At 49.7% G+C, this 12,559-nt stretch overlaps 1 protein-coding gene across 2 annotated transcripts in view; it reads left to right on the forward strand.

Annotated features, from left to right (window-relative positions):
• UMODL1 (uromodulin-like 1) overlaps positions 1 to 12,559 on the forward strand; it is a 65,603-nt gene that overhangs the window by 17,686 nt on the left and 35,358 nt on the right. For both annotated transcript variants that reach the window (XM_011954074.1, XM_011954075.1), the window contains exons 7-9: positions 7,261 to 7,515; positions 10,274 to 10,386; positions 12,003 to 12,222. In XM_011954074.1, the coding sequence (XP_011809464.1) occupies positions 7,261 to 7,515; positions 10,274 to 10,386; positions 12,003 to 12,222 (588 nt within the window). The remainder of the gene's footprint in view (positions 1 to 7,260; positions 7,516 to 10,273; positions 10,387 to 12,002; positions 12,223 to 12,559) is intronic.

Consider the following 12,559-nt stretch of genomic DNA (forward strand, 5'->3'; position numbering starts at 1 on the left):
AGAGGGTGCTTCCACTGGAGTGGATGGGGAAGATGCGAGCCGTTGTTATTATTGTCAGTAATAGTTACAGCTGAGACGGAGTGAGTGGAGGTGCCAGGATGCTGACTGAGTTGGACACGTGGTGCTGGAGCGCAGAGGCGGGGCTGGGCTGCATGTGTGAGTCCAGGGTCACTCGCCTCCAGGTGACACTTAAACCATGGCATGGCTGAGAGAAGGGAAGAGGCCTGGGGCCTTCGGCCAGAGAAGCCCAACAGCGCCAGGTCAGTGCAGGAGGAGAGGCTGCAGTGGACAGGGGTAAGGCAGGAGAACAGCTGGACGGGCGTGTGCAGCCAGGTCAGCAGTGAAGGCTCAGCAAGCCCCAGGCGAGCAAGCGGTAAGCTGGACGGCAAGCAAGGAGGGCACACGCGTGGGTAACAGCGGGGCAGGAAACGCCCGTGGGAACTGCAGGGATCTGGTGCCGGCTTCAGGAGAGCAGAAGGGAAGCAGCCAGCAGCCCAGGTTAGGAAGACAGCTGGAGGAGAAAAAGAAGAGAGAACAACTGAGAATCCTGCAGGGAAGCTTGACTGTGAAGAGGCTAAGGGAAGGAAAGCCTGGTGTGGAGGAGGCTGTGGACTCCCAGGGGGTCTCTCAGGCAATGCTGATCCCATCTCTTTCTATTTCCTGTTCCTTTCCAGGTTTTGACCTTATTGAATACAAGTTTTTTTTTTTTTTTTAACCTTATTTAAATCCTGCTACCTATGTAATTTTATAAGCTGCTTTCTTCAGTTCCTATAGTGTGTACAAAGTTTCCAAGAAGAAGCCTGGTTTTCACCATGACAATTATTGGTAGTTGAAAACTAACAGCTTTCTAAAGCAATCATATAATATTCTTTCCCCTCACAGGAGCACTTTTGTTGCTTCCAGGAGGCTGGAACTGTAGCGTTGTGACAAGGGTTACAGAGAATCTCTTTATACCCAATTTGAATTCGTTAATCATTTAATTTGCATGTTCTTTTTCCTTAAAAGGACTCAACAGTGAGTACCATCCCTTTGTTCACAATAACAGCACAGCTGGCAGTTGCCGGCACTTCACATACACTGGGCTCTGCTCTCAGCACTCTGTGGGTATTGCTTCGTTTAGATTCTTAGAATAACCTCAAGAGGCAACTACTCTTCTTACGCTCATTTTTTCAGAAGAGGAAATTGAGGGAGACGAAGGTGGTGTTCTTGCATAAGATCCCAAGGCTGGTTCTCTGCAGACGCACATGAACCAGCTGTTCATGACTCCCTGCCACCCTCGTCATCCCGAGGCCGTCTTCCCTAGCAGCCCTCTGGAGGGGACCTGACTGAGAGTGTGATGGCCTGTCCCCCGTCCTTGGGGGCTGTCCTTTGTCCTGGTGCACGCAGGGAAACCGCCATGCCCTTCCCACCTTCATGAGTGCTTAGGACCGAGAGTCGGTAGAGGTCCAGAAGACTTGAATTATTTTCTTTGGTGTTCCAGAGCCCAACTAGGAAAAGGAGTCTAAGGTTGTGGTTTATTTATTTAATTAATTTTATTTTTTGTAGAGACAGGGTCTTACTCTGTCGTCCAGGCTGGAGTGCAGTGGCGTGATCACCGGTCACTGCAGCCTCCAGCTCCCAGGCTCCAACCTCAGCCTCTGGAGTAGCTGGGACCATAGACGTGCACCACCACAGCTGGCTCAGTTTTAAATTTTTGGTAGAGACGAAGTCTCACTGAGTAGCCCAGGCTGGTCTCAAGCTCCCAGCCTCAAGAGATCCTCCCTCCTTGGCCTCATAAAGCGCTGGAATTGCAGGCAGGAGCCCCTGTGCTCAGCCTAAGGTTCTGATTGGCTCTTCTCGTTGTCCTGTGGGCGAGGGGTGGAGGGAGTGGACCAGTCCCCAGAGCCAGCTGTGGCTGTGGTGGGCTCCAGGGTCAGACGTTCCCCCTACCACCAGGAATGTTCTCCTCCTATCAGAATGAGGCTGTGTGGGGAGAGTGGCCTTGCCTTCCACCTGCTGGCAGATGAATCCCTGGTGCCCTGCAAAAAGAGCAGGCACTCCACAAACGTTTCCTGGATCAATCACGGAAAGAGAGGTTTCCACAGTGGTCATCCCAAGGGTCTCCAGGTATTAAAAATTTCCAGCCCAGCTCTGGCAGCAAAACACTGAGAACACTTCTGTACCCCAAGCATGTGGCCTTGAGATCCACTTAGAACTTCGCACCCCATGCACACCCCACGGCACCCCACTAAGCTCTGCAGAGAACCGCCTGTAGATTCCTGCTCTGTGGCTTCCAGGGTGAGAATCCTGTCCCTTTCGTGAGCGCAGAAGGTTGGAAAACAGGTATTTTCCAAATAGTTATTTTTACCCTGGTCAGTCATCTGGAAAAATATTAGATTCTATTTATGGTTAGGTCTGTTGGCAGTCACACTCTGCCGTGTTGCTTGGCACAGTGAGCTGCCAGATTACGTCAGGATACACGGCCGCTCGAGCGACCGCCAAACACAAACAGGGGAGGCTGTGCGGTCCTGGCTTCACTTCTAATAGGGCAGGACACACTAATCCAGTGTTTCCAGTTCAGCAGTTTAGAGTGAATTCCAATTGCACATTGCTAAGGAAACAGTATCCCTGGCACCTTCCCTGCTGAACCAGAGATGAGTCACGGCTGCCCGGAAGGAAGAAACAAGGGCCAGGCTGTCAGACGTGGAGAACCCAGGGTGCTTTACCCAGATAGAGGCAAAGTTCTGAACTTGTGTTCCTAGCTGTGGATGGGGAGGGCTGTGGAGCAGGGGCTCTGGGGCCTGAAGTTTAGATTAACCACATTGCTGTGGCCTTGGGTCATGCAAACACAGAGTCAAGAGCATCATTTTCTAGGCCACATTTAAGGGGGACACTGAAAAGGGTCCCCATTTAAGGGTGACCAAAGGAGGGTGTTCTGGCTAATGAAAACCAAAAATCAAGTTATAGCGGCCTACCCTGGAAGAGAGGAGTCGGGGTAGAAGGAAGATTTCTAGTTTTAAAATACCGCAAGGTCTGTCCAACAAAAGAGAGATTGGCCTTAGCATGTTAGAAGTTGGTTGGTTGGTTTTACAACACAAAGAAAACTCTCCAAGCTGTGCTGTCCAGCCAAGGGAACAGCTGCAGTGAAATTTCGTTAAAGAAGGATTGGGAGATATGTAAGTTTCCTGGGTTTCCCTAACAAAGACCCACAAACTGGGTGGCTTCAAACAAGAGAAATGTATCCTGTCACAGTTCTGAAGACCAGAAATTTGAAATAGTTAGCACTGGGCCCAAATCAGGATGCCAGCAGGGCTGTGCCCTCCAGAGGCTCTGGGAGAATCCATTCCTTGCCTCTCTGCCCTCTGGTGGCTGCCGGCATTTCTTGGCTTGTGGCCGCATCCCTACTTCTTCTGTTTTTGTTTTGTTTTGTTTTGTTTTTTGACAGTGTCTTGCTCTGTCACTCAGGCTGAAGTGCAGTGGCACAATCTCGGCTCACTGCAGCCTCCACCTCCAGGGTTCAATTGATCCTCCTAGCTCAGCCCCCCAAGTAGCTGGGACTATAGGCACACATCACCACGTATGGCTAATGTTTGTGGTTTTTTGTAAAGATAGGGGTCTTGCTATATTGCCCAAGCTGGTTTCAAACTCCTGGGCTCAAGCCGTATGCCCACTTTGGTCTCCCAAAGTTCTGGGATTACAGATGTGAGCCACCATGCCTAGCCCTACTCCATCTTCAAGGTGAACATCTTTGTTCTTTCTCTATTCCAGCTTCATACCACCTTCTCCTTTGTGTGTGTGTGTGCGTGTGTGTGTGTCTGTGTCTGTGTGCAAATCTCCCCTGATTCTCTCTTATAAGGACACTTGTGATTGCATTTAGGGTGGACCTGGGAAATCCAGGATTATCTTTCCATCTGAAGATACTTCACTGAATCACATCTGCCAAGATTCCTTTTCCAAATAAGGTCACAGTCATAAGTTGCAGGGATTAGGACTTGATATCTTTGAAGGTTGTTATTCAGCCTACTACTGGTGATAGGAAAGCTTAGTAGTAAGGCAAATGAACTTTGCTATTTCTTATTGTTCAGCTTTGCCATATACTACCTACTTGACCTTTCTAGGCTTCAGTTTTGTCCTCTGTAAAATGGGGATCCTAGAAGAACCTATTACTTGGGATTGCTGTAAGGACTAAATAGGATAACATGCCTGGTGCACACGGCACCAGGAAACATCACCTGGAACTGTGTCACTGATAGCATGGCTGGTTTGTGACATGGATGTCGTGGGAGGGAGTACTGTAGGGGGCTCACACCAGGGAGTTAATTTATAGCTCCCTGCAAGTTCCTACTGCTGCTATAATGCATACTGCGCAAATTGGACACTGTGGACATTAACTCATCCTTCTTCCCTCAGTGTTTATGGTGATGCTGGGTGCATAGTAGATGCTCAATAAAAAAAAATTGAGCTGTAAGAAATTGGTGCCCTTGTTGGACAAACATGGTCAAATATGGACAATTCCAAATGCTTCAAGGTAACAGACTGGAAAAGGGCCACACAGATATTGGATGGGAACGTTGTCCTCAGGGATAATGCATTTCTTTGGATTAGATGAGATTCTCTTTCCCCAAATGCTCACAATCTCTCTTAGTTGCAGAAATCACTGATGGCAGCTTCTGCAGATGCCTCCGAGGGTTTTCACAGCATCTGAAATGCCAGGTTTGCAGGTCCCCATCCAGTGATCCAAAAACCCACTGGCATCTTAATTTAAAGAGTAAACATTTTTATTAAAAGAGATAAAGCATGCATTGCCAGCCCTGTACCCTTTCAGACTTCTTTCCAAACACCATTCCTCTGCGTTCTTTTCAAATAAGTACGGGTGCCCTTTTAATTTTAACTCTGCTCTGCTGAGAAGCACCCCTTATAGAATGTGCTTTTAAATGGCCCGTAATCTGGGTGGGCCATCTGTTGTCCCACCCATGTGCTCTCTCACTCTGCGTCAGGTTTGATATCTGAATGGCAACAAGGAGGCAAGGTTGGAGCCCTGGGTGTGGACTGGGGGCTGCTGTTCAAGCCACTGGGCTTGCTCGTGGCCGCCCCACTTTCCTGTTTGCAGGACGTTTTGCTGTCACACCATCCTCCACTGACATGGATAAAAAAATGCTTGGGGCTGTGTCCTGACTGTACAAAAATAGAACAGTCAGTGCTTTTAGCAGACTTTTTGGAAAAGAAATTGTAGCCCTTCCTTCCTTTTTCAGTGAGACATATGTTCCCAAGGAACAGACTTTAAAAAGCTGGGTGGTTGTTAGAAGGCCAGGCAGTGGGGGGTCTTTTTGATTCCCGGGTTCTGGTGACCCTGGAGATGGGGGGTGCCACCCACAATCTCAGGTCCCAAGCTTTGGGCCACCCTCAGTTGAAGCATTTCTGCTTTTCTTGCCACTAAAGAAAATATCATAAAGAAGGAATCCATGTCAGTGTCTCTGAGCAATATGCCAAAAGTCACTGGATAATCCTGTGAAAAGTATAGATGTGTCTTTTAAAAAATACATTCTACCCCACATCCTAGAAGTGTTATTAGGACACATCAGAATTCGGGCGGATGTCACTGATCCCGTCCGAGTGAAGCCTGTGCAGATTCCCCTAACAGATGCTCATCTACTGGGAGGTGGAGCGGCAGGGTTTTCAGCGGGGGAGCTCACCTACACAGGGCCCAAGATTCAAAAGAGGCAGCTCAGTCTCGGATTGGAAGGAAGAGACAGCAGGGCTACGTCGCGTGGTGGTGACTGGGCACTCAATTGGATTCTGAGCCTCTTGGCAGCCAAGGCGAAAAGGGAAATGAGTTGGATAGTGTTGGTTTTTTTTTTTTTTTCAATTTGTTATTGAGAGAAAGCAGGCACATGTGTCTAAAAACAGAATTTTTTCATGATACTAGAAAGTATATATCCTACCAATCCTTACATAAAAGGCTTTGGGAAGCCACACATTATAAAATTATTATTTTCTTTACCATGGTTTTGCAACATATATTTTTTACAATTCTTCATTGCTTGTTTTTATAGAATTTAAACTCTCATGTGAAAATTTTGGTGACTAGACTGGGGGCCATCTACTTTTTATATAATTCTTGCTGCCCAGATACTTGCTGTACAGCCAGAATTTTTTTTTTAACCAAAAAAGAGCTTCAATGCTATTTGAGCACTGGCATATATATAGGTTGGTACATCAGAGCTTTGCTTCCTGAGGCATGGATTTCAATAGGAAAGCATAAAAAAGGCAATAAAGGAAGCTCAGCCTGGTTTCTGAGTCCTGCTTCCTGACGAGGCCATCGTTTACGGCGTGATGAGTCAGCCCAGTGCAGACGTTCTCGTGCAAATGACCAAGTGCTTGTCATGAATCAGAGCAGCCCAGGGCCCTGGGAGAAGCTGGCAAGGCAGTGTTTGTAGACGTGGCACAGAAACCTTACACTGTCGTGGCCATTGCTACAAATGTTTTCTGTACAATGACTGCCAACAGGTCCCCAGAGTCTTCTGACTTTCTAGTAACCACCGATTCTGGATCCCAAGGAGCCCCACGACTCAATGCTATTCATTGTGTAGACAGAGGCACACTTGGATGACTCCCACCCTCTAACTTGGCTCAGTGATAGAGAGGCTGAGATTTCAACTTGAGACCTCTTGCTTCTCCATTTCATCTCAAATATCCCCATCACTGAATGTAGTCTGAGCTACCTTCCAAAATTACTCAGAAGCCTGGAGAGAGAGAAGATTGATACTCTGTTTTGAATGAATGGGTTTCATTTATAATTGGAAAAAAAATAAAAACAAACAAACAAACAAAACAGCGAGTGGGCCAGGCGTGGTGGTTCACACCTGTAATCCCAGCACGTTGGGAGGCTGAGGCAGATGGATCCCGAGGTCAGGAGATTAGGATCATCCTGGCTAACATGGTGAAACCCCATCTCTACTAAAAATACAAAAAAATTAGTAGGGCATGGGGGCGAGCACCTATAATCTCAGCTACTCGGGAGGCTGAGGCAGAGAATTGTTTGAACTGGGGAGGCGGAGGTTGCAGTGAGCCGAGATCACACCACTGCACTCCAGCCTGGGTGACAGAGTGAGACTCTGCCTCAAAACAAAAAACAGAAAACAGCGAGTGCTGTCCTGCATGGATCAACTTGATCAATAAATCAGTGAGAACCAAGTTGAGAGGAGGCTGTGTTACCTGCTTCAGAAGATAAAGCCGCCCTCGCTGACCCTTTGCTCGTCTTCTCTTCCTGTGCTTTCATAGATTGTCCTCCACTCAGTGACTACGTGGTCCTCAACGTCACCAGTAGCAGTTTTCAAGTATCCTGGCGTTTAAATTCTACGCAGAACCACACTTTCCATGTCTGGGTTTACCAGGGTACGGAGTTGCTCAGGAGCACCAGGACACAGGGCCAGGCACTGGCGGTGGCTGGGCTGGAGGCTGGAGTGCTGTACATGGTGAAGACCACCTACCAGGGGTGTGGGGCTGACGTCTCCACCACGCTGACTGTCAAAACCGGTAAGGCCCCCAGTCAGAGACCCACGTTAGCTTGTGCGCTTGTCTTTCTATACCAGTTCCATGGCTCTAGCACGTCGCGTTGTTCTTCCTATAACCAGGGCACCAGGAGTCACTGACTGCCCCGCACTTCCTACCTCTCCTCCCAGTCATCCCACTGCCTGCCCGGCATTGCGCCGGCCCGCTGGCGCCTTCACGGGCTCCCTCGCTTCCCTGCATCTCATCCTGTTCCGGGTTCACTCTGCCGTGTGAGGGGACAACATGTGGAATCAGAAGCACCAATAAGGCATCAGCTAGAGTGAAGCAAAGGAATAAAATAATAATAAAGCAGAAGGCGGCAGCTCCTGGCAGGCAGATCAGGACCCTGCCTGCTTACCCCACAGCACTGAGGCCGTCTAAGTTCCCTCCCTGAGAGGGGAGAATCGCTGACATTTTCATGCCTCGCTTCCCTCCTGATGCATGTAAAGCGAATGCTGTGCCCACCACATTTGTGCTGGGACAAAATGTTTTTTCTTTTCGAGACAGGGACTCGCTCTGTCACCCAGGCTGGAGTGCAGTGGTGCGATCACAGCTCGCTGCAGTCTTGACTCCCTGGACTCAAGTGATCCTGCCACCTCAGCCTCCCCAGTAGCTGGGACCACGGGTACATAGCACCACACCTGGCTAAATTTTTTTATTTTTCGTAAGGATGGAATCTTGCCATGTTGCTCAGGCTGGTGTCAAATTCCTGTGCTCGAGTGATCCCAGGAGGAAACTTTTGTCCCCAAAACACACGATGCACACATGAACTCGGGACTTTGTCGGGAAGGAGCCGGTGTGGCCCATCTGGGTCTGTCCCATGTGGCCCACTTGGCTCTGCCCGTGACTTGCTCCCCACTTGCCTGGTGCCCGGTGGTGCCTAGACTTGGTCAGGTGAGGCCTGGCTGGTGGAAGTTCTCCCCAAGGCTGGCCTCCGTGGCTGTGGGATGTGAATGTGGGGTTGCTGGGGCTCCATTCTGGTCCTGGGTTCTCGACGTGTGTCCCTGATGTAGAGCCGGTGGGAGCCCTGGGCTGTGGGCTTTGGGCTTCACGTCTCAGCAGAGAGTGCAGAGCATAGAAATTGCTGCATAAAGACCATACTGGGGCCTTTCTCACTCACAGAGGTTAATGCTAGTGACAGTGAGTGGTGATGGAGAATGAATGGCGGAATGTGGCGCAGCCCTACATCCTTTTCAAACTGATTTGGGGTGAACCTCAAGCTAAGTCCTCATAGCAGCCAGCATGGGCATCCAGAAAGCCCCGAAGCACCCCGGCCACGCTCGACACAAGCCCTCCACTGTGCACGCAGCTTCCCATTCCAAGCTGACTCCACCTCATCTTCTCATTTCATTTCCAAAGTACGCCGGGACTAAGGGGAGGAGGAACTCTTTTCCCTCTTTGGAAACTGAGGCCTGAGAGGCAGTTCCATTATAGAGCCATCCTCCAGGGTGCAAAATTGATGTCTATGGGAAATGCAATAGGAACTTGCAGCTCCCTGCCCACCCCACCAACCCCGTGCCCTCACCCTCCCCACCCACCAACCCCGTGCCCTCAGGAAAAAGAAACCTACATTCCAATGTCAGGTACAGATAATTTGGAAGACTCTAGAAGACTCCTGAATTACCAACCTATTCCACTTCCCAACCTTGATTTTCTTTCCTTTTCCAGATTATAAAAATGCCCTTCTTTTGTAGAGCCCTTTTTGAAGGAGCCCAATTTGCTTTAAAGACCTTGTCTAATTCCACCTTGTCATGAGCCTGTGACGCCGGGAGGCAGCAAGGCAGGTGTTACAGTGGCACCTAATGCCCAGAGCCTCCAGGGAGTCCAATTCCCAGGGTCCTGGAGGAGGCCGCTGGTCCACGAGGCTCTGCCATACGTCGGGGCCTGAGAATCGGAGGCCACAAGGGGTGCTCCTCCGTCTTGCTAAGATGGGAGATGCACAGGAGCCCCAACTGGGAAATACACAATATACAACATTGGTGGCACTTCTGCAGCCTGAAGTGCGGCGTGCATAGGTGACACACTCTCTGATGGCCCGTAGTTTGCCAGCTGGGAGAGAGCCAGGGTGGGGCACAGCTGCGGGTGGCTGTTAGATAACCAGAGAAAGGTGCAGAATTGTGGCCAACCTGTTCCTGTGCCTGCCGACGCTTGTGCATGCTGAGTTTCCTCTCGTAATGAGAGATGAATATTCCCGTGTCCCATCTTGAGCCTCTTTTCCATCTTTGCTTATGTCCAAAAATAACGCAACCTCCCTTGTAAGTGAGCCACCCTACCAGTTTGACTGGCAGAGTACGTTCTTGAGAAATGGGACTTTCAGAGCTAAATTCTGGAATGTCCCAGGCAGGTTGGAACCCTTTGGTCACCCTGATGTTGGGGGCCTGAGTAAGGGCCCTGTGTGAGTACCCGCTGGGCCCTGTGGTTGTGAATAGGGCAAAGGAAAGCAGCAGCCACCCCATGGGAAAGGACCCTCCATGCACTGGTTGAATCCCAGTTCCTGTGGGTACGGGCTGTGTGTGACGTTTGCACCTCCTTCCTGGGATGTCTCTGCCCTGGACATAAAAGTGGTTGTTTATTCTTTCGTTTCTTACATTTATTTCCCCCAATTAGGATACCTCAATCCAAGATTCATGCCCCAACCTATTAAAAAAAAGTTCTCCGCCAAAGAGTAGGCTTCATGGAAAACATTAACAGACAAGTGTGTGACTTTTGACCACAGGCTAATTTGTTTCACTGTCTGTCTCAGATGCCCAGGTATTTGAAGTCACAATAAAGATTGCAAACCACAACCTGACAGAGAGGTTACTCAACCACAGCAGCATGGAGTTCCAGGACTTTTCTAGACTACTGCTTCACGAGGTAAAGCCACAATGCAGACACAGAAATCTTTTCTTGGGTGTTCTGAGTGAGAACATCAAACACAAGCCGATTCCTGCCCAGCTCTTCCTCTGGGATTGTGGCAAAAATACATGTTACTGCAGCTTCAGGGGAGGCCAAACCCAAATTGCACAGTGATTACTCAGAAGCTTCCCCCCTGCTTTTATGGGGTGCTTAATCCAGATATGGGGCCGATCCATCTTTAAAATATGTACCTTTATTCAAATGGTCTACACCATTTAATCCTACTGCTGGATTTTCTGTGGAACCTTCTGTCTAAGGGCTCTGTCTTCCAGCTCTGGGGTCGCTTCATTAGCAAAGCGTTTACCAGCAATCACGGCATCCATTCCTCCCTTGTGACTAAAGGGGGACATCAGCAGACAGCCAGGGAGAAGCAAGCCAGTGGGAAGCACATCTATCCACAGATGGTGCATTGGAGGGAAAAGTGACTTCCTAAACTGCCAAGAATCACATAAGGTCAGAGGTTTTACCCTCCCTGCAAACTAGCAAGTGAGTCTACCACAGTGTCATGCATGCTGGCAGAAGACACGAGACTCCTGGGCCAGAGACCGAAGACTGTATTACTCACAGCACAGCAGGCAGCATGCGTATGCTGTTGTGCCAGTTCCCCTTCCTGCACCCGAGTCCCACAGAGGTGATGCAGAGGGCCCCAGGGGCACGAAGCACATAAAGTGGGTCTGCACCTGAGCTGAGGAACCCCAACCCTAGGGCACCTGAATCTTTTATAATGGGTGCAAGCACTTGCTCCAGAAGGAGACATTATCTGTTACATCAGACAGTAACAAACCTGCCCTTTGCTTTGGAGGGAGCCATTATCTCTCCCTCCCAAGGCTGTTTACTATGCAAACATCCTTGGAAAGATATTCTGGAACAAAAGGGCAGTTAGTGCTTCTATTTGCAAGATGTGTAGAAATGCCAGAGACCCACGGAGTGTTGCTTCCCAACATTCGCCTGCAGGGGGAATCCAGTTTTCATTGTTTTCAGAGAACTCCCTCCCTTTTTTAATGTTAACTCACTTGTGTGTGCAAGTATGGGTTGGCAGAAAGGCGGGGGATCAGGCTGGTATCTTCCTTGCTTGGGCGTGGGTGACCCTAAGCACCTGGCTCTGTGTGCATGTTTTCTGCGGGATACAGCCTAGTAAGTAGGGGGACAGCTCCAAAGAGCCATAGGCATTGTTCCTTGATGGGGCCTCTCCATCTATCAATCCATTTATCAATCAATCCAATAGTCTTTCTCACACACTCACACAAATAACCTTCACACCAGTTTTCAGGATACTCAGAGGGGATTGTCCATCTGATGCTCCATGACTGGGAGCTTGATTGCAGTGGTCACTGTGAGTCCCCAGCACACACCAGGCCAGGCCTGGCCGTCCCAGGGAAAGCCCAGCTAAAGTGCTGTGAATGGACCTCTCTGCTTGCTCTGAGAGGTCGGTCGCTGGGTGCCTCCTCTTGATTGTAGGGGAGAGAAATGGCTCCATGAACCATCCATTGATCACACCTGGAACCCTGCTTAACGATCATGAAGACGTTGATGGATGTCTGCTGTCTGAGTAGCTGTTGCCTCTTCTTGGCTAGGTCGAGAGCTCCTTCCCGCCGGCGGTGTCTGACTTGTACCAAAGTGGGAAACTGAGAATGCAGATCGTGTCTCTCCAGGCGGGAAGCGTGGTCGTGAGGCTCAAGCTCACCGTGCAGGACCCTGAGGTTCCCGTGAGTGTCTCCATGCTGGCCCCCATGCTCCAGCCCCTGTTGGCAAGCACAGTGTTCCAGATTGACCGGCAGGGGACACGTGTACAAGGTACAGCCCAGCCACCCGCCCTGCTGCCTGGTGCCCTCCAGCTCAGAAATCCTCTTGGTGACTTTGAGTCAGTCTTCCCTTTATTTAAAAGGGTAAAGAAATGCAAATCCTATTCTATCTTCCTCCACCAGAACCAGGGGCCAGGGCAGTAGCCCTCAACAACCAGCCCACCTGTGTCTCATCAGTCAGCCCAGGACTCTGAGTGAAACGGGGCTGGAAAGTCCTCTCAGGGGAAAGGGACAGAAGTTCACTGTGTCTGTGGTCAGGGCCCCCCAGCACTTCCAGGCAACTGGACAACTGCCCACATGTGGGTCTATTTCTTTTCTTTTTTTTTTTT

Source organism: Colobus angolensis, unplaced genomic scaffold (genome assembly GCF_000951035.1).
Source record: "Colobus angolensis palliatus isolate OR3802 unplaced genomic scaffold, Cang.pa_1.0 Scaffold38, whole genome shotgun sequence".
Classification (NCBI taxonomy): domain Eukaryota; kingdom Metazoa; phylum Chordata; class Mammalia; order Primates; family Cercopithecidae; genus Colobus; species Colobus angolensis.